Here is a 22937-nt window from a genome sequence, read left to right on the forward strand (position 1 = left end):
CGTTTTTCCCAGCTTTGAGAAAACTTAATTTGAGCGAAATGCCCAATCTAGTGGAATGGACGGATGTGATGGAGCCAGCAACAACAACAGGCCTAATGGTGTTTCCTTGCCTTGAGGAGTTGACCATTGAAGGTTGTAGCCAACTGACAAGTGCTCCATGTCATTTTTCGAGTCTTAAGAAATTAGACATTAGTGACATGCTTAGCACGACATTTGAAAACATTATTAGCAAGCTTACCACACTCACGTCCCTAGAGGTTTGTAATATTTCAGAACTTGCTTGTCTGCCAGAGAAGTTATTGCAAAACAAAGCGAGTCTCATGTCTATGATGATATCGGGATGGGCCGATTTGGAGTCCATCGTGTCACATGAGGATGTATGGGCCTCCTGCACCTCTCTTCGATCGCTTAAAATGGAACGCTGTTGGAAATTACAAATACAAGGTGTCCCATCCCATCTTCAACGCTTGGAGATATCTGGGTGTGTTATTCTACCTATTGGGCTACAATCATGCACGTCTCTTACCCTACTAACGATTCAGTTTTGTGATAAATTGAAATCAACTCCAAATCAAGGACACTTGCATTCTCTTACCCAATTAAAAATTAGGTATTGCGATAATCTGATATCAATACCTGATTTAAGAGGATTGCATTCTCTTATCGAATTACAAATTTGGTATTGTCCTAAATTGACGAGTCTCCCAGAGGGGTTAGAATCTCTCACCCGCTTGTAGACTTTGGTGATTGGCGAGTTTTGTAAGGAGCTGGATGATTTCCCGAGTCTCGTTTCTATCGAACACTTGCACGCATCCCTGCAACATTTAGACTTGAAAGGGTGGCCTAAACTTAAGTCTATACCGGACAATATTCAAGCCTTGACTGCCCTTAAAAGTCTCTACATATCTGACTTTGATGGCATGGAAACTTTGCCTGAGTGGTTGACCAAGCTTTCTTCTCTTCAAACTCTGCGCATCTTCAGTTGCTCCAAGTTAAAGGAGAGTTGTGCAATTGGTGGAAAAGAGCGGTGAGGACCTACAAAATTTTGAGGTGAGTTTAGATGTCATTTTATCTTTATTATATTGATACCCATTTATATCATCAGTTTGAGTCATTGATATTGATTGTGTTGGGGTGGAGAAGCTTTGTATCTCTTCAAGAAATGAATTCCAGGGACATGAATGCCCCTACCTTCCAGTAAAGATGGAGTGCAATCCCTCTCTTTGGACATGTAAGTGGAAGATTCGACACAGCAGTTGAAGGTTTATTTTAACTTATACACTTGTGAAGCCTTAGATTAGAGTCAAACTTATTTTTTTACTGTTCACTTTGAAAAGGTGAGAGAAGTAGTCAGAGAGGACCAGGGATAAAAGATTGTTCACTTTGAATCAAAATAGATGGACTTTCAAATTGATTTCATTGCTTCTTTGTTATTCGCTATAATTTGCGAGTTTTTTTCTTCTCTTCTATTATATCTCTTCCAAAAAATTTTATTATCACTGTTTCCTTTTTTTATTTTCAATTTTGTGTACTATTTACTAAATTTTTTGATCCCTTTCAAATTCATTATTGCTTTATATTTTAGTGGCAAATTGACAGCAGTGGGGGAGTTTGATGACTCTGTGCTAGTTATATGGAATTCTTCAAGGTAATGTAATTTGCTCTTTTCCATGTTTTTCATTTTGGAACTTTTTTTTCTTTTCCATTTTCTAATCACAGACATGGATCTATTATTGGTAGCGTTTCAAAATCTAAAGCTGAGACTCTGTGCTATTTCACACTATAGAGCATTAGCATCTGCTATTTTTCAAAATCTAACTTTTCTCTATTACTAAAGATTATATTTTCATATTTTTCAAATGGTGAAAAGAGAATGCGCTGAATTGCATACTCATTATAATTTTTCAGTTACATACTCTATATTATGGTGTTTTCTGACTTTGGTAACATAATATGGATCCATAGAAGAATGAAAAATTATTTGTTGAATTGTTGGAGGAACTTGCACAATTTTTTTTTTTCTCTTTGTTCAAAGGTTGTTGGAAATTTCAGGTTGCACACAAATCAAACATGATGTGGGTGGTGACCTATGCTCAAGTTGCTGGCTGTTCTTTTTCAACAATCGTAAGTTACATATTTGAAAATCAAAGAGTTGACAAGAGTGGATGCCTTTCCACTATAGTTGGAGAACCTTTCATTTATTTGATGATGTCTTTAAACAGATGCAACTTGCAAGAAGCTGAGATTTCTATCAACAAGGTGAAGGATGTGGTACCTTACTAACTAACAGATGCTGGAAATACTTCATTTCCCAATTAGAGTTCTTGTACTTCAGCATAGATAATTTAAGGTTGTAAATATCAAGATAAAATTTTGAGTTTTGATCCCTAATCTAAGCTCTAAAGAATCTAATATTGGTATTTTTTTCCTTTCTCAAATGTCCTTTTTTTTAATATTTCACTTTGAAATAGAATAGCTTATGCACTTATTTTTTAATAGTTTCCTTATAATTTTTGTTTGCTCATATAGTGCAACATATTTTGCTGCATAGCATACTTAGATCTTCAAATTTCCTCCCTACAACAGAAATCAAGTATTTTCATTTGAAAAATCAATTCATAACTTCTTGAGATTGTGTGTGTGTGTGTTTATTTTCGGCTACCAACAATGTATTGATTGGGGCTCTTTAGTTTCTATCATATTGTCTTCATTTGTTAAGTTTTGACTTATCAATTTTGGATTAATTAGGGCTCTTTAGTTATTCAAATTTCAGACTTCACCCAAGTTTGCTGGTGTTCTCCATTTATATGAAGTTAGTTTTGAACTTGAGAAATAATCACTGAAAAATTATTTATTCTATTTTAATTAGACTTGTAGATGAACTTTCTGGTTTAGTGTACAGTACAATATAGGGAAGTACGACTTGAAATTCAAAACAAATTGAATGAGAGGGTTAGCTTATTTTTTCTTTTGAGATCAAATTATAATGTTCAGTACGTTGTATTACTTATGATTGAATTGCTTCAAGATTTCCGTGATTCTCAACCTACAATAATTTTATTGTCATGAGTTTTCCTTCTTTTTATTTTTTCCTCAAAAATTTCTGGTTGCAGGTCAATTGGAACCGTAACTTGTATGTATTTGCAATTGTTGATTGGGTATATTCAGTATCACCATCGACAATACATCAAGTAAGGCCTAGCCTTTCCTATGGTTTACACTTTATGCCATGGTTGCTTCCATTTCCTATCTTTATAATCAGAAATAGCTCTTTCTTTCTTGAATATATTCAGTTTCTGACAATTCATCCCCTTTTCAAATCTTATGTTATGACTCCCTAACTTAAAGTTGCCGTAGCAGTGACTTCAAAACTTTCAAGATTCTGAGGTAGGCATCTGTGATTAGCCTTTCATACTGTTATCATCATATATATCTTTATTTGAATATTCAATCTTTAGAAATAATCAATGACAGACTGAGAAATTCTATCTTTAGATTTGTGCAAAAAATTGAAGAGCCCAATAAGGAAGAACAACTTGAAACTCTAATTTGATGCATTTTTTCCTAAGATCAAGTTATGGATTTTGGTAAGCAATATTACTATTCTCAAGTTTTCTTTCTTTTGTTCTTTATTTATTTTTATCCCTGAGAATTTATTAGATAATCATTTCGAATAATATTGGATAGGCAATAACTTCAGCACTTTTATATATTACATCTGTGATTAGTCTACTTACATACTAAGGATCAATTGACCATCGTATATATCTCGATTTGAATGTTCAATCTTGAGATATAATCAATTACAAACTATGAAATTTTTTTGTTAGACTTTTGGCAGAAGATAAAGTTCCCAATAAAGAGGAGAAAGTTGAAATTTGAATGTGATTCACTTTTTGTCAAAGATTAAGTTATGGGTTTTCGTAAGCTATTTTACCATTTCTGAGTTTTCTTTCTTTCTTTTTTTTTTTTTTTTTTTTTTGGGTTTTTATCCCTGAAAATTTTCTAATGATCATTAATTGGCCTTAAGAATGATGATTGTATTTTCCAGGCCTTATTGCCCAAACATAGAATGGATAGCTAATGTGTTCCACTTGTTGAACAGGATTCTATGGTCAGTCCACAATCCTTGGATGCTGAAGGAATCCATGGTGTGATCTCATAGTTCCTACAAGTTGGCACCGGGTTGTTGACAACCAACAATATAATGTGAGTCTTAGCTTTTACACCATAGTTACTTCCATTTCCTATCCATGTGAGGCAGTGGATGTTTTTTCCTGAAGGGAATTCGTAATAGTTCGTCCACCAATCGAATCTTATGTTGTTATCATGGCCTCATAGAGCCCTTTGTTCGAGTGACTTCAACATTTTACTGTACATTGAGGTATACATATGGAGATTGGCCATCTTATACCCATTGATTTAATTTCACAAATAAGATCTTCTACATCTCTACCAAAGCATTGAATAATACTAACATCAATTAATTCTTGCAGTCTTCTCTTTTCATCAGCCTTGTTGTCCTAACTTAAGAGGCCAACTTGTTTGGGTCCCCCAGTTCATACAAATATTCAGAGGATATTTCCATAAAGTTAGTAGATAGGGTAATGGACATATATCTCTATAAGTTGACTTATATTTGTTGTTATTCAATTAGTAACATATGGTTTAGATATTAATTGTATTACTAACAAATATGGCTTTAAATTTCTAACAATTAAGTCAGTTATGACTAAAACTGAAATGTGTTAGTTCGAACTACCACTATTCTGATGACTTTTGCATTCCTTCATCTTTTGAAGGGGAAAAGAGCGAGATGCACAACAGTGGTTGAACTAGAAGGCATTCTTACATTGTTTGACTCTCCTGAGTAGCTCCATATATGCATGACCATGCTGGCTTCTTTGAACTGAACTTCTGATAAATGGGTGAGTTTTTATTCTTGTGAACGAGTTGGACCAACTCTGACATTGGTTATACAAAGCACTAACCAAAAATAAAATACACAGGTTCTACTCAGTGTTACACAGGCCATCAAAAAATATAGCCACCCCAAACATGTTCTGCTGTCTCACTTTCAGCTTTGACATCATCAACCATCGTTGAAATTTGCTCTGAACTAGAGCTTGTCCTTAGCAAGAAAGAACTGGAGTTCTCAAGATTACATGCCAAGTATATGGATCATGATCAAAAGCTTTTACAGTGTTTCTCCCTTTTATTAATATTGAGAAATTTGTCCTGAGATGACTTAGTTTTCATAGTAGGTCATTGTATATAAATAACGTTTATCAGGAATACTTTGTTTTGTACTTGTAAATTGTAATCATTTTCAAGTTGTTATTCATTTTCAAATTGTGTTTCCTGTTAGACTATAAAAGGGCCAATTTACTCTTTGGCCACCATGATTAGACTAATAAAAGGGTTACAGATGGATTTGCAGTTCATTCCAATATTCAAAATACCTTAGCTGTTGCATTGTTAAGCATTATAAGACACATTTGATGGGGCATCTTCTCCCTATTTTTGGGCAATGCCCAACGCAAAATCATAATGCAAAATCTCCTAGCAACATTTGAAAAAATCAAGTTATCTAAGAGAGCTTTGATTCATGTGGCATTGTGATGTACCCTAATCTCACTTTTGAAATTTTGTGAGATCCAAATGTTACCTAAACAACAGAATCTCACCAAAAATTTTCAGACATTTCTCTTCAAACGCCCAAAATTAGGATTGAACCTAACGTCCGTTCTCCACTTTTGACACCAAGCTTGTATCTCATTTAGAGGGAATTTTAAGCATATATGAATATGGCAATTCAAAATGACATGAGATATTATAATAGAGAGATGCACTTGAACAATATACCAACATTGAAATTAAAAATTAAAAAAAAAAAAAAAATTACCATCACAAGTTAAAAAGTAATGCCAATTAGAGATGTTACTTGTTCAATTCTTAGTTGTGCTGAACCTTATCAGTCACATCTTGAATGCAGCAGGCCAATTAATTCCACAAAATTTCTTATAATGATAAAGAAACTTGTTTTTCAGAAACCCCTTCAAACCTGTAGGGAAGAAACTTATTTATTGAAAGTTTGAAACTCCAGTAAATGGGGCATCTAATTATTACACCAAGGCAAACTCTAAAGGTGCGTACACACAAATTAAGTATCATAGCTTTAAAGTTATCAGTATTGTCATTAGGTTACTAATTTTCCATATTTTATTCTTGACTAGCCAAAGATACAGTACTTGTGAACATCTTTTCTCGAGTCACTTAATGGAAGAAACTTCAATGTTAATGACGCCTATAATGCAACAAAAATTACACACACAGAAACAATTGTGACAAACTAGTGTGCACATTTTTTTTTTCTTTGGATAAGCAAGAAGAAGAGGGAGAATAAAAGATTCAAATTAGTGACATTTGCTTCATGCAGCGTAATTATTATTCTTTAGGTTACAAAATAGTGTGAGTTTCAATCTCTAATATGGCTCTTCCACGATAACTAGAATGGCATCCCCCAAAGAATTAATTTGGGAGTATAGTACAAGATATACTGATATTAAAAAATTAGAATAATAATCAGAAAAAATAAAAAACGAATTGAAGATGTGAGTTTAATTTGATTTAATTAAATTGTTGTTTATGAGGTCCATGTCCACTCTTCGACTTTTTTACAATTAATATCTTTTAATATTCATAGTATAAGTTTTTAGGATGCTACCAATGTATGTACTTAGAAGTTAGAACATTCTCCTCAAAAAATGATAAAAAGATTTTTCAAAATTTTTTTTTTTTTTTATAATGGTAATTTTAATCAATTAAAAATAATTGTACAATGATTTTGGATCAGAATTAAAGTATACAGGAATTGTTGTATACTCTCTCCTGCCCTTTATGAGGGAAAAAAATCAATACAAAGTCCAAAAATTCATAAACTAGAGTAGAGAGTCAACACTCATCTAATGGCATCCAACAAAATGAAGTACTGACAAAACCAGAATCTATTCTCCCAACTAAGCAAGTTCTTGCCTCTCAAGCGTTCTCTTTTTTTGTTTTTTGCTTCAAATGTTCAATATGAGTTTGGTTTTCTTCTTCAACATTGAAGCATATCAGACAATGTTCTTAACATTGCCCATCCCACTCCAAACACCACAATGTTCTATAGTAAAACTTGAATGTATAAATAGCATTTGCTATCAATAACAGGGATACTTATGCTGCTTCTTCCACATCTTCAATTTCTGCGATAAACAATTATCAATTAAATAATTTCAAGTTAACAACTCTTGAACTAAAGAGTACAACTGACATATGTAGCCATTCTTTATATAAAAGAAGACATAGGTAGCCATATCATCAAACAAGTTGAGGGGTTTAAGCAAATAAAGGTTATGAGATTATTGACAAAGAAAAAATATTTGCTTGTAAGCTATATGAACTTAAGAGTGCTTCCCAAGATCAGCTTATGTAAATGCAGGTAACACAAATGAAGGATATGCATATTATGTGCAGACCTTCAAATTTTCCTTTACTGAAACCAAAAAAAAAAAAAATTTATTTTGATTTGAATAATCAATTCCCATATTTTCTTTAGATTGATTATACATATAGAATTCTGGTCTACCAACAATGTAGTCATTTGGGCTCCTATTAAATTGTCTTTAATATTTGGTGTTGACTTTCAATTTTATAAGGGTCTTTATTTACTAGCTCAAATTTCTAAGGTAATTTCACAGTTTCATGTTCCCCATTATATAGAATTTTACGAGAGAAAAAAACGCGTTGACTATATGACTATGGATCTTTTTTTTTTTTTTTTATTTTGAGAAAAGACTACGAATCTTTTTTTTTTTTTTTGAGGAAATAGTAATACTTATTAAAACACACAAACACGAAAGTAATAATATATAGAGTTTTTTAAACAGGCTTATATTAAGACTATGAATCTTAATATGATTTGTTAGTGTTATGAATATATTTGAAGTTTAGTTCCAAACCTGAGAAATAATTACTTACATAAATTATATATTTTGCCATCATTAGAGTTGTAAATGAAATTAGTCCAGTCTAGCACTTCGTGAACTTCTAGAACTTTAAAGAAGAAGAAAAAAGTTTTGAAAGTCATGTTTGTTAATGATGTCTTACTGAGAAAGAGTAGAATAGTCTTGAAAATATTGAGACTCCACTAACTTATATAATTTTTTTTAAAGAAAAAATTACTTATAGTAAGTAAATTAGGTTTCCCAAATGAATTGATTCTCAAAAAATAGTTTCTAGTAGAATTCAAACATTTGGTTGTTTCAAAAATATTATTGGAAAAGATAACACTATTTTTATCTTAGTGGTTAAATGCACCTCCTTAAAAATAAAAATTCTGAATAACCTATGTACAAGTTACAACACTATATCATTTTTTTATTATTATTATTATTATTTTTTAAGAAGGATTATATTTTAGTTTTAGTTTTATCCAAAAAAAAGAAAAAGAAAATAAAATTGAAGGCATGTTTGATTTAATTACAAGTTTGCCACCACTTGTAATTAGAGGAGATTTTTTTTTTTTTTTTTTGGAAGATGGCACCCGATATCAATGAAATTTCATAGAGCACCGTGTAAAATTTGGTCCTCCTTAATTACAAGACCTCCTAGTGTTATTTTTTATGTCTTCTTTTTTGTCATTTGGTTTAATTATTGTCATTGTAGAATACAAAGAAATGTCTTTTGCATGTTTATGTATACCTTGTGCTGTAATCTGTAAAATATTTTATCACCATTCACCAAGGTCTAAACTGGGTTATTGTTCAGCATTCCCTTCTTTATATCTTGAGGCTCCATACAAACTATAGTTCTTGTCTTTTGCTTAATCCTTGTGCTGCCATATGTAGGCATTGAAATATATTTTCGTACCTACGACTGAAGCAAGAGAAATATATATGGCAAGCTTCAATAATTTATTAAGTGATCCAATAATGAATGTAATTGATAGATTTTTTACTATAAAAAATGAGAATTGATTTTTATTATAAGGGATAATTACACATAACCCACCTGTGGTTTGGGTGAAAATCACGTTGCCTACCCGTGGTTTGAAAAGTGTCACTTAACCCACCTGAGGTATGTTCCGTTTGTTTTCCGTAACCCGTCTCTGTTAAAATTAGGGGTAAATAGATATTTTTGCTCACATTTTATATCTCTCTCCTCCCAAAACAAAAAATAGAACAAAAATACAAAATGAAAAAGATCAAAAATTGGAATTTGTCTGTCTCTCCCTTCACAAAAATTTTGAACATGAAGAACATGAAAAACCCACCAAAGCCATCACCACCACTACCACTGAAACACCACAGAATAAAAAATTTAAAAAAACACCACAACACTGGCCACCACCATCGAACCACAACCACCCACAAATCACCTGCCACCACCACTACAACATTAACACATCACAAACCCAAAAATTCCAACAAAATTTCCAACCCATAGAACCACAAACAACCACCAAGATCCACACCCATTGCCACTGCCAAACCTACCGCTGAATCACCAGCCACCACTGCCAATCAAACACCATGACCCAAGACCAATCTTCAAAACCCAGAAACATTGATCAAACCCAAGACCCACAACCTACATGATAAAACCATCGATCAAACCAAGAAACCATAGAAACATCGATCTAAACCCAAGACCCACCGATATAAACCCAGAAACGACCAATCTTCAAGCCATCGCCGTTAGTCTTCTAGCCTCTGTTGTCACCTTTGTCGTTGCCATTGCCACCGAGATAGACTTGGCTGACATGGGAGAGTCGATTACGACGACGTTTGGCAAAACCCAAATCCAACCCAACGTCATGCTCCTCTTCAAAACCCAGACCCAATCCAACACTGTGCTCCTCCTCAAAACCCATACCCAACCAACACAGCCAACTCGTGCTCCTCCACAGTCATCACCCAAGCCACCACGACCCAAAGCTACTGACGATCTGAACTGGAGTGTGAGAGATGAGAGACATGGACAGAATAGAGAGAGAGAGGGACAGAAAGAGCGTGAGGAATAAATTTTTGTGTCTTCTCGGAGAGTGAAAGACCGTACAACAGAGTGAGGTTGGTGAGGTCGATTTCAAGCTCAGGGGTTGGGTTCTCTCCTTTCGTGTCTCACTGTGATATTCTCTCTCTTTCTCTTTCTCTCTGTTTGTGTGTCTGTGTGAGGAATAAATTAATGTATTGAAAAGAAAATAAGTTAACGTGATAAGTAAAATTTTCCTTGTGTTATTTTCTTTTGAGTGTGTTACAAAAATATAGTTTGTGATTATTGGAGTTCTTGAGACAAGTTTCTAAATTCTTACAAATAGCATCTTTTGATCTTATTTTCTCTTGTTTTTTTTTTTTTTTTTTTTTTTTTGGGAGGAGAGAGATATAAAATATGAGCAAAAATATCTATTTACCCTTGATTTTAACAGAGGTGGGTTATGGAAAACAAACGGAACATACCTCAGGTGGGTTAAGTGACACTTTTCAAACCACGGGTAGGCAACGTGATTTTCGCCCAAACCACAGGTGGGTTATGTGTAATTATCCCTTATTATAATTGATAATGTAAAATTTTTTGTACACATGTATTAAAATTTGTAATGCCTTTTTGAATTGGCCCAAGCCCACTTCATAGACCAAGCCTTCTTGGGGTCTGTGGGGAAAATTTTTAGGCCCATGTTTAGCTCATTGTGAATCCTCTATGTATGAGTGAAATACCGTTGATTTTAGATTAGGGTTTAGTGTGTTTTTTTTTAAGAAGAAAAAAAATTGTACTACCACATTTTATATTTTTTTACTATAAATAGTAAAATCATTATAACTCTGTGGTCGTAGACAAATTGTTGAACCATGTAAATATTGTTTTGTGTGATTGTTTTTTTTTTTTTTGGCGCATATTTTACTCTATTTTTGCATCTCACAGATTTCCCTACAATATCATTCAAATGGTGATATATCCATAGATACAATCTTTATGCACTGCTGGCAGTGTTACTAATCGCCTTCCGCCAAGGACCATTCTGCTGATCTTGGTAAGAATTTGTACTTGCATGACTGTTAACAATATGGAACTAGCCAAAACTGAAGAGTAAAGACAATTTTTTTTATGGAAGATTGATTGACCAAAGTTGTCAATCAAATCTGAAAAAAAAAAAAAAAATCTTGTTCACTCTTTGATGTCCGAAATCTTGGATTGATTGTTAGAGCAAAGATAGAGTTTAGAGGAATTGGGCGTTGAGTGTGACCAAACTCTGTCAAGTTGACTCTGGATATACCCATGTTAGTCCTGGAATATTTTTCAACTGCTGTGATGAACTTTCCGATGTATACTAAAATGATGCTGTATTTTTTCCCCAATATTTTTTGGGTTTTGGCCTTTCTGCGTTGATTAAGATAAAAGTGGTCAGAATTTGTAATACCTGAGGTGAATGTGGTCAAAATTTGTAATATTTGAGGTGAAAATTATTCAAGCGTAATTTCTCATGTTCACTTGTGTGTGTGTTTGTTTCTTAAAAAAAAAAAAAAACAAAAAAAACAAAAACGTTTACATTTTCGGTAAATGCATGTGAATATGAGAAATTCAGATTTTTTTTTTTTGAGAGAGAGGAGAAATTCAGACTTTGGTGCCAGTTGTGTAATACTTGATTTTTTATATTTGTATATCACATATAATATCATATATTTTATCGATTTACAATAATTACAATCAAATTGACCACACTAACAAGTTTTGTTTTAGTTTTGGTCATATAACCCTATAGATAAAGTCTTTATCCATATAATAATAGAAGGATATAGATGAGACAATCAAATGAAACAATTAAAGAGAAAAAAGTCCATAAATAAAAAAATTAAAGAGAAAGAAGACAAACACAATGATCCACACACAAAAATAAAAAATTGTTGATATATTTTTTAGTTGTTGGACAAGATTAGGCCTAATCTCTTAAATTTACACTGGCCCAAAATAAAGTTACATGCTTATGGATTAGACCTTTAGACTACACATACCATTAGAGTCAATACAAAACTTACCATATATTATAGACACATGTATCCAACGATACATGATCATCCCAACTACACCAATACAAAACTAACAACCATGCACAAAAAGACATCTCAACTAATAGATGATATATCACAATATAATACAACTTGCAACTATTTAGATCAAATAATTTAAACAAGTTACCATAACAAATGAGAATTTTTTTTTTTGAGAAACCAGTCTGTAAGAAGACTGGGCTTTTATTTAGGAAAACAAAACCTCAATGAATGTCAAAAGCGACAAGAGGAACAATGTCATCAGGAAGGGAAACAGTCCAAACCCGAGACTCTCTAGAGAACTTGGCTTTTTTGGCTAGAGCATCTGTTACAACGTTGCAGTGCCTAAAATGTTTAGATAAAAAAATTACCAACGAATTTGTATCCAAGAGGAGTCTGGCAAAGGAGCAATTTCTTGGAAGATGGCAAGAGCTAGTGCAGAAAGTGCTGGATACATATTGTACTATAATGCTATATCAATTCAAGACCTCAGTAGTCAGTACACATTAATCTTATTATTTGAAAAGGCAAAAAAGGAATCACTGGAAAATGACAAACAGAAAAACAAAGGTTTGCTTAATTTACAATATATCAGCGTATTTACAAATCTGCAAATGGTAGAATAAATCAAATATGTTCTTGATAACGCTGGAATACATATATTTAGCACACTATCTGTGTACCTTGTTTTTTCATTGTATTTTTTCATCTGTTTTTCAATTAAGTTATTTACTTGTCAAAGATTGTAAAAGAAAAATAAATTCTAAATCTGTTTCGGCTTAACTGTGCTTTCTATTATCAAAACACTGGAAGAGATCAAGAAAATACAAAAGACTGAACTTTTTAGCAAAATCGACACTTATTTCAGATTTATACCGGAAAAGGCGATATTAACACAAATAAGCATTTTCACTTTCAAAAACTTATCCTAAATAAACATAATTTCAATGCATTACTAAATTCCTCATTTAACAACTTGAATTAAATAGACAACACAACAAAACACATTTAAGTACACTATTATTCCTAATTCATTGATTCTTTTTTTTTTAAGCAATCAAATTTCAATTAAAAACGAAATAATTACTAATTACTAAACCAATTAAGCAATAAATCGAAACAATTTGTCAATTCTCATTCACCATTACCATTAATTAAATACACTTCATAACCCACTATTATACCTAATTAGCTGTTTTTTTTTTTCCAGTTTTAGCTAAGTAATCAATAATCAATAATCATGATCAAAAGCTTTTACAGTGTTTCTCCCTTTTATTAATATTGAGAAATTTTTCCTAAGATGATTTAGTTTTCATAGTAGTTCATTGTATATAAATAACGTTTATCAGGAACACTTTGTTTTGTACTTGTAATCATTTTCAAATTGTGTTCCTGTTAGACAATAAAAGGGCCAATTAACTCTTTGGCCACCATGATTAGACTAATGAAAGGGTTACAGATGGATTTGCAGTTCATTTCAATATTGAAAATACCTTAGCTGTTACAATGTTAAGCCATATAAGACACATTTGATGGGGCATCCTCTTCCTATTTTTGGGCAATGCCCAACACAAAATCATAATGCAAAATCTCCTAACAACATTTAGAAAAATCAAGTTATCTAAGAGAGCTTTGATTCATGTGGCATTGTGATTTACCCTAATCTCAGTTTTGAAATTTTGGGAGATCCAAATGTTATTTAAACAACAGAATATCAACAAAATTTTTCAGACATTTCTCTTCGAATGCCAAAAATTAGGATTGAACCTAACATCCATTCTCCACTTTTTGAAACCAAGCTTGTATTCCATTTAGAGGGAATTTTAAGCATATATGAATATGGCAATTCAAAAGAATATGAGATATTATAATAGAGAGATGCACTTGAACAATTTACCAACATTAAAATTTTAAATTTAAAAAAAAAAAATTACCATCACAAGTTAAAAAGTAATGCCAATTAGAGATGTTAATTGTTAAATTTTTAGTTGTCCTGAACCTTATCATGCCCCTATAAGACCAGTCACATCTTGAATGCAGCAGGTCAAACAACTCCACGGAATTTCTTATAATGAGAAAGAAACTTGTCTTTTAGAAACCCCTGCAAACCGGTGGGAAAGAAACTTATTTATTGAAACCCCAGCAAATGGTGCATCAAATTATTACAGCAAAGCAAATTACAAAATTGCACACACACAAATTAAGTGTCATAGCTTTAAAGATATCAGTATTGTCATTGGGTTACCAATTTTCCACATTTTACCCATTACTAGCCAAAGATGTAATAGTTGTGAACATCTTTCCTAAATCACTTTATGTAATGCAACAAAAATTTCACAGAGAAACAATTGTGACAAAATAGTTTGCACTTGAGAAATAATCAGTGAAATATATATTTTGCCATAATTAGAGTTGTCAATGAACTTAAAGTCGGTTCCAGCACTCTGTGGACTTCTGGAACTTTAAAGGAGAAAAAGAAAATCGAAGCTATGTTTGTGAATAATGTCTTATTGAGAAAAAGTAGAATAGTCTTGAGCTAACTTATATAATTTCCTTTAAAAAAGTAAAAATTACTTATAAGTAAATTAAGTTTCCCAATTGAATTAATTCTCAAAAAATTGTTTCTAGTAGATTTCAAACATTTGGTTGTTTTTATTTTAATTATTATTGGAAAAGATAACACTATTTTTATCTTATTGGTTAAATTCACCTCCTAAAAAATATATTGAATAACCTATGTACAAGTTACAACACTATTTCTCCAAAAAAAAAAAAAAAAGGTTACTACACTATATCTTTTTTTTTTTTTTTTTTTAAAGGACTATATTTTAGTTTTAGTTTTACCCAAAAAATAGAAAATAAAATTGAAGGCATGTTTGATTTAATTAAAAGTCTGCCACCACTTGTAATTAGAAGGAGAATTTTTTCTAAGACGGTACTCAATATCAATGAAATGTTTCTCGAGTATAGTGTAAATTTTGGTCCTCCTTAATTACAAGTTTGCCACCGCATGTAAATTTGGTCCAGCTTCTTCTTCTTCAGGAAAATGGGTATGTCTGTTTCTGCAGAAAGAGATGCCTTCGATGCTGCCATTGGCAAGCTCTTTTTTTTTTTTTTTTTTCCTACTTCTCTTCTCTACTTTTGCATCTGCTTTTTCTTCTTTTGTTTAGGAAATGGTTCTGTTGTTACTTGTTAGTAATCAACTACATTTTATCAACATCTCAAAATCTAACATTTCTTCCAATCTCTGTGCACTTGTTTATTCTATTTAATGTTTATCTAATGCATAAATTTCTCTTGTTGAATATTTGACTGCTGAAAAGTTACTGCAAAAATGCATTGTTATTGTAAATTGTAGAGTTTGAGACACTTGACTTGTATGCCTATTGACATGTCAAATTAAAGTTTTCTATATGAGATGTATGTTCAATGTTAAGGAATAGTAATATATATAGATAAAATGTTCAAAAATTAAAGTTTTCTCAGCTACTTTTTAATTGGTAAATTGTCATTTACTGGGGAAGCTATCACAGAAGAATAATGGTTTTACTTTTGTTGATTCTTTTTTACAAGTCTTTTGTTTAATTTTTTTATTACTTTAATGTTAATGTTGGTCACGTGGGGATATATTGCTGGTGATTCAGACAATGATGTTGGTGGGTACATGGAAGATATAAATGATGGCATTGTTTTGAGTATTGGCTATGTACCAGGATTAAAAGTTGAGGCTATCTCACTTCTACAAACAGTGAAGGTGACAAATTTGGCACTAAACCATGAATGCTGATTTTTTCTCTACAGGGGTTTTAATGTGAAAATATTGATATTATGTTAAAATAATAAATTTATCTTGAAATGCCCATCTTAAATGATGTGGCAGGGTGCTCAAAATAATGAAGGATTCGACCTTCATTTTTCAGAGAAAATTGGCAAATTGAGCAAGTATATCTGTTTGGATTAGATTAAGATCTGTGGACTCTTTACAACTTTTTGTCATTTATTAATTTTTAACATCAAGTGGCAATGATTGACAAGTTTTTGAAGTATATTGTGGATTACAAAGCCTCTGTTTGGTGTTGTACACCTGCAGTTGGGATTATAATGTTTGGAGCAAGTTCATCCTTCTACGTCTTTAGAACAGTTCGCTCTTGGTTGCGTTGCTAACTTGTGATGTGGATGATGTTATAGGAAGGAACTGTGGAATTGAAATCCGTTACTGATGTGTTGGGTGAGTATTGATTTGCCTATTCAATATTCATATATGCATATATTCTCAAGTATTAGACTTTCTTTTTGAGAGAAAAGAAAATTAATCTTTGTTTGGTGTTAGGCAATGGATGGCTTCCTTTGGTTTTTGAAAGATTTTTATTAGGGTAAAATACTATTTTGGTCCCTAAATTTTATTAAAAATTTGTTTTTCATCCTTAAACTTTAAAAAGTTCATTTTTCATCCTTGAACTATTGAAAAGTTCATCTTTTATTCAAAAATTATTGAAAATATTTTATTTATGTCCTTAAACTTTACTAAACATTTGTTTTTCATCCCTATACTACTGAAAAAAAAGTTATTTTTTCATCCCTATTTTTGTCTCTAAACTATTGAAAAAACTTTTTACAAAGTTTAGGGATTAAAATGAACTTTTTAAAGTTTAGGGACAAAAAAACTTTTAGTAAAGTTTAGGGATCAAAATAGTATTTTACCAAGAAAAACTAGCGAGTCATGCTTGGTTGATGACAACTCATGTATTGCAAATTATGACATGCCAAGGAAAACTGTCGTGGGTGAAGAGAGAGGCTGCTTTCTATACAGGAGTAGGAATGAAACTAGAATTGTCTGGGGGAGTACAAAATACTTATCAGATTCTGGACCTCTAAGGATAGAAACAAGTCTAGTGGTACTTATTTTTGTGTTTATTTATGCAGTACCCTTTGTTTTCGTATGTGTCCAATATGAATTGGTATAACGTTTGCTAACATTCACACCTTTTATATTATTAGCGAAAAAGATAGAACATACAGGTATGAATGCTAAACCTAAATTGCTTTCATAAAATAATTTCGCAGTCTACCCAGAAAAGAATCAAGGATAGTTGCATTTCTAATCAAGGTTGAACAAATTTGTGCCTAGTTAATACTTCCAGCTTTAAGCTTTACTATTACTCACTGTATTACTTTTTCTTGTAACCCATAAAATCCACTGGAAAATGTAGTTCTCTTCTGGTTGTGACTAAATTTATGTTGAATGTTTTTTAATGCAGGTTCTAAATTTGACAGATTTGCTAAAATCTCGGGTAAAGTAGTTGAAATAGTTGGAAACCCACTCTTTAGTAGCATTCTGTTTTTCAATTCCCTGGGCTGGTACATGGAAAACATCAAAAGCTATTGCAATTGCATCAGAATGTGAAGTGTGGTGGTCAGTGTCTCAATTATTGCTGCTTATATAGTACCCTAATATTTTAAATAGGTGACCTCATCTGCAGCAACAATAGAAAGTCTTCTCCAAGAACTGAATTATATACTGAATGTATACCTTTTGTCATGGTTACTTGGAAAAGACCTCCTAGTGTTATGTTATGTCTTCTTTTTTGTCATTTGGATTAACCATTGTCATTGTAGAATACAAAGAAATGTCTTTAGCATGTTTATGTATACCTTCTGCTGTTATCTGTAAAATATTTTATCACCATTTTCACAATCGGGTGTTTCTCTAAGGTCTAAACTGGGTTTTTGTTCAGCATTCCCTTCTTTATATCTAGGAGGTTCCATACAAACTATAGTTCTTGTCTTTTGCTTAATCCTTGTGCTGCCATACGTAGGCTTGAAATACATTTCATACCTACAGCTGAAGCAAGAGAAATATGGCAAGCTTCAGTATTTTATTAAGCAACGTAGTAATGAATGTTATTGATAGATTTTTGACTATATACAAAATGAATGTTAGAATTGATTTTTATTATAATTGACAATGTATCAATTTGTACATATGTACCAAAATTTGTAATGTCTTTTTGAATCGGCGTAAAGCTCCGCTTCATGGGGGTCTGGGGCAATGCCCTTGGGGAAAAATTTTAGACCCGTGTTTAGCCCATTCTGAATTCTCTGTGCATGAGTGAAATACCGTTGTTTTTAGTTTAGGGTTTGGTGTGTTTTTTTTAAAGAGAAAAAATTGTACAACAACATCGTGTATTTTCCACTGTAAATAGTGAAATACCTACAACTCTATGAACTTAGGCAAATTGCTGAACCACATAACATAAATAATGTCTTGTATGATTGTTTTTCTTTGACGCATATTTTTCTCTATTTTTGCATCTCATAGATTTCTCTACAATATCATTCAAATGGTGATATATCCATAAATACAATCTTATGCACTGCTGGCAGTGTTACTATATCACCTTCTAGCCAGGACCATTCTGCTAATCTTGGTAAGAATTTGTACTTGCATGACTGTTAACAATATGGAACTAGCCAAAACTGAAGAGTAAAGGCATTTTTTTATGGAAGGTTGATTGACCAAAGTTGTCTGTCAAATCTGGAAAAAAAAAAAAAAAAAATCTTGTTCACTCCAAATCTTGGATTGATTGTTAGAGCAAAGCTAGACTTTAGAGAAATTGGGCATCGAGTGTAACCAAACTCTGTCAAGTTGACTCCGGATATACCCAACCTAATGGTAGAAGTTCTTGATGAGCCGTAATGGTGAATTAGCTAGGTAAAAAATTGAGTTATGGGATTAACTTCTCCTGGTCATACAACTTATTAGGCTTGTATGTCACTTTTGTGATGTTTAGAGATGTACAATGGCTAGATAATAGCCACGATTCGTCCAACACATTCGAAGCAATCAAATGTTTTATATAGATTAGCTTCTACATTTTATGAATATGTTAATCTTGGAATATTTTCAATTGCTTTGGTGAACTTTCCTATGTATTCTAGAATGATGCTGTATTTTTTTTCCCTAACTTATTTGGATTTTGGCCTTTTTGCGTTGATTGAGATAAAAGTGGTCAATACTTGAGGTGAAAATTATTCAAGTGTAATTTTTCATGTTCACACGTGTTTTACATTTTCGGTAAATGCATGTGAATATGAGAAGTTCAGACTTTTTTTTTTTTTTTTTTTTTGAGAGAGAGAGAGAGAGAAGATATTCAGACTTTTTTTTTTTTTTTTGGTGCCCATTATTTTCTAAATGGTAGAAATCCCATTAACATGCCTTTCTTGTTCTTCATAAATAAAGATTTTCAAAATTATAATCATATTGTGACTTGATTTTTTATATTTGTATATCACCTAGAATATCATGTATTTTATCGATTTACAATCAAATTGGCCACACTAACAAGTTTTGTTTTAGTTCTGGTCATATAACCCTATGTATAAAGTCTTAATCCATATAATAATAGAAGGATATAGATGAGTCAATCAAACGATACAATTAAAGAGAAAAAAGTCCATAAATAAAAATTAAAAATTAAAGAGAAAGAGTCAAACATAATTACATAATGATCCCCACAAAAAACAAAGAAACAAAATGTTGATGTATTTTTTAGTTGTTGGACAAGATTAGGACTAATCTCTGAAATTTACACTGGCCCAAAATAAAGTTATATGCTTATGGATTAGACGTTTAGAGCATCCACATCAGTCCGTGGATAATCTTCCAAAATACAAAAAACTGCTATTTTACACATTCTGACTCAGAAATGCTCCACATTAGTGCTGCTAAAATTGTGTAAAAATGTGTATATCTCTACACGAGCTACAATAACCGTGTAAATATACACGGTTACTGTAGCTCGTCCATTTATTATTTAATTAATTTCCCGTTTGCTCCCTTTTTTCTCTCTCTTCTCCGTGCTCAACAAATTCAGTAACTTCCCCTCTCCTCATCTTCTTCTTTTTCCTCAGAGGCACACAAACACACCCACACACAAACACATCTACACAGAAAAATCAACACAGAGATACACTTGCTAAAAAAAAAAAAGAGATACACAAACACACCCACACACAAACAAACCCAAACAGAAAAACAAAAAAGAGACAGATCGGTGCTTATCGGAACAATAGGAGCTCGTGGGTCTCGCTTGATCGGAGCTCGTGGGTATGGGTCTTGCCTGATCGGAGCCTGATTGGAACTAGGGAGATCGGTGCTTGTGGATTGGAGCTAGGGAGAACTGAGTTGTGGATCGGTGCTTGTGATTGGAGCTGTGGATTGGTGCAGCTGTGGATCGCAGCTATGGATCGGCGCAGCTGTGGATCGGAGCTGTGGATCGGTGCAGCTGTGGATCAATGCTTGTGATCGGATTTGTGATCGAAGCTGTGGATTGAAGTTGCTGTGGATCGATGCTTGTGATTGGAGCTGGGGATTGGTGCTTGTGCTTGTGACCGAGATGATGTGGATTGGTGCTTATGACCGAGAGGGAGAGAGATGGGTATAGAGAGATAGACCAAGAGGGAGAGAGTGGGTATAGAGAGATAGAAGAGAAAGCAACAAATCAGAAAATATGGTAGAGAGAGAGAGAGCGCACGTATAAAAATGGATAAAATGGATTAGTTGAGAGAAATAATAAAATAATTGAGAAAATTGATTATTTAAATAAAAGATGTGATAGAATAGACGAATTGATGTGGGTGTTTTGTAAAAATGATAGTGTAAAATAGAAAAAGTAGATTTTTTGTGTAAAATAGACGGAATCTTTTAGATGAGCTGATGTGAATGCTCTTAGACTATACATACTAATAGAGTCAATACAAAACCTACCATATAGTATATAGACACATGTATCCAACGATACATGATCATCCCAACTACACCAATACAAAACTAGCAACCATGCACAAAAAGACATCTCAACTAATAGATGATATATCACAACATAATACAACTTGCAACTATTTAGATCAAATAATTTAAACAAATTGCCATAACAAATAAGAAGTTGATCTAAAATATTTAGATAAAAAAATTACCAACGAATTTGTATCCAAGAGGAGTCTGGCAAAGGAGCAATTTCTTGGAAGATGGCAAGAGTTAGTGCAGAAAGTGCTGGATACATATTGTACTATAATGCTATATCAATTCAAGACCTCAGTAGTCAGTACACACTAATCTTATTATTTGAAAAGGCAAGAAAGGAATCACTGAAAAATGACAAACAGAAAAACAACGGTTTGCTTAATTTACAATATATCAGCGTATTTACAAATCTGAAAGTGGTAGAATAAATCAAATATGTTCTTGATAACGTTGGAATACATATTTAGCACATTATCTGGGTACCTTGTTTTTTCATTGAAGTTATTTACTTGTCAAAGATTTAAAAAAAAAAAAAAAAAAAAAAAAAAAATTCTGAATCATTTTCGGCTTAATTGTGCTTTCTATTATCATTCATTTCATAAAACACTGGAAGAGATCAAGAAAATACAAAAGACTGAACTTTTTAGCAAAAGCGACACTTATTTCGGATTTATACCGAAAAAGGCGATATTAACATAATTGCAATGCATTACTAAATTCCTCATTTAACAACTTGAATTAAATAGACAACACAACAAAACACATTTAAGTACACTATTATTCCTAATTCATTGTTTCTTTTTTCCCCCAGTTTTTGCTAAGTGACAGAAAGCAATCAAATTTCTATTAAAAACGAAATAATTACTAATTACTAAACCAATTAAGCAATAAATCGAAACAATTTGTCAATTCTCTCATTCACCGTTACCATTAATTAAATACACTTCATAACACATTAATATACCTAATTAGCTTTTTTTTTTTTTTTTTTTTTTTTTCAGTTTTAGCTAAGTAATCAATAACCACTAAACCAAGTTAAGCATTAAATCGAAGAAGAATTAAGAGAGAGAGAGAAAGAGTTTTACATTTTCATGATCCATATGACGAAGCAGCTTGATCTCACGTAGAGTTCTCTCCGCATCGATCTCGTTATCGAACGCATTCGCAATCTTCTTCAACGCCACGTACTCATTCGTCTCCGAATTCAAGGCCGAGCTGAACCAAAAATTCTCCGATTCAGAAAAACAAAAAAAAAAAAACGAAATTGAAGAAATCCAACAAAGAGAGAGAAATAGAGACCAAACGATGCCGTAAGCGCCTTTGCCGATCGGCAGAATGGGAGGCTTATACTTGGCGGTGACTTCGAAGATGTTACCGAAGGTATTGTACTGAATAAACCTCCCTCCGTGACTCAACGTCGCCGATATGTTCTCCGTCGTCGTCGCCGTCGCCGACATCGGCATCAATGAGTTCTGAGACTCCGGCTGAGCCTCCGTCATCACGGCGTCTCCTCCGCCAGGATGAGCTGGCACACCACCGCCACCGTCCACTGCTCCTCCGCCGTCCATTTTTTCTGATCTGATTGATTATGATAATGATTGTCGTTTTTCTCTCTCTCTCTTTCAAAAGCTCTTCTTTCTTTCTACTCGTAAATTTATTGTAAAGTAGGAGTAGCAAAAAAAAAACAAAACCAATATAAAGTATAAAAGAAAATGAAATGAAATGATTGTTGTTATTGTTGTTGTGTTTGTGTTTGTGTTTGTGTTTGTGTTTGTGTGTGAGTGAATGTATGGTATGTTTTCTCCTTTTTGGGTTGGTTAAATTTGTTGATATATGAGAGCGAATGCAATGTGTGACGTGTATTTTTTGTTTTTTTGGGATTTTTTAGTAAAATACCCAAAAAAAAAAAACTAATTTAATCTAACTAATATATTGTATTTAATCAAATTCTGTTTTTACAACAACTGTGAGTTTGTTTTTGTTTTTGTTGTTTTCTGATTGATTCAATTTAATTCTGTTTCCAATATTCAAAACAACAATTATTTTTG

General features: G+C 32.6%; 1 protein-coding gene and 1 long non-coding RNA gene across 5 annotated transcripts; one reads left to right on the forward strand and one right to left on the reverse strand.

Moving 5' to 3' along the window:
* The first annotated feature begins 1050 nt into the window (after positions 1 to 1050).
* On the forward strand, positions 1051 to 5444 carry LOC126703380 (uncharacterized). Of its 2 annotated transcripts, XR_007648041.1 has the most exons (11): positions 1059 to 1231; positions 1586 to 1648; positions 2053 to 2124; positions 2223 to 2259; positions 3114 to 3191; positions 3349 to 3387; positions 3496 to 3587; positions 4106 to 4209; positions 4497 to 4604; positions 4803 to 4928; positions 5010 to 5444. It is a non-coding gene; the product is annotated as an uncharacterized LOC126703380 (long non-coding RNA). The 2 variants fall into 2 exon arrangements; XR_007648040.1 differs by having other exon boundaries at positions 1051 to 1231; positions 2053 to 3191.
* A 6993-nt stretch (positions 5445 to 12437) lies between these two features.
* Positions 12438 to 22665, reverse strand: LOC126703138 (mitogen-activated protein kinase homolog D5-like). Of its 3 annotated transcripts, XR_007647945.1 has the most exons (4): positions 22189 to 22665; positions 21975 to 22104; positions 21180 to 21233; positions 12438 to 12574 (listed from the first exon to the last, which is right to left on the reverse strand). XR_007647945.1 is itself a non-coding variant. In XM_050402060.1 (3 exons), the coding sequence occupies exons 1-3, from the start codon at positions 22455 to 22457 to the stop codon at positions 12626 to 12628; spliced, it is 402 nt and encodes a 133-aa protein (XP_050258017.1). In that variant the 5' UTR covers positions 22458 to 22665; the 3' UTR covers positions 12438 to 12625. The 3 variants fall into 3 exon arrangements, 2 of the variants coding, with proteins under 2 accessions (XP_050258017.1, XP_050258016.1); XM_050402060.1 differs by lacking the exon at positions 21180 to 21233 and having other exon boundaries at positions 12438 to 12628; XM_050402059.1 differs by lacking the exon at positions 12438 to 12574 and having other exon boundaries at positions 20970 to 21233.
* Positions 22666 to 22937: the final 272 nt, after the last annotated feature.

The sequence above is a fragment of the Quercus robur genome, chromosome 10 (assembly GCF_932294415.1).
Source record: "Quercus robur chromosome 10, dhQueRobu3.1, whole genome shotgun sequence".
Taxonomy (NCBI): domain Eukaryota; kingdom Viridiplantae; phylum Streptophyta; class Magnoliopsida; order Fagales; family Fagaceae; genus Quercus; species Quercus robur.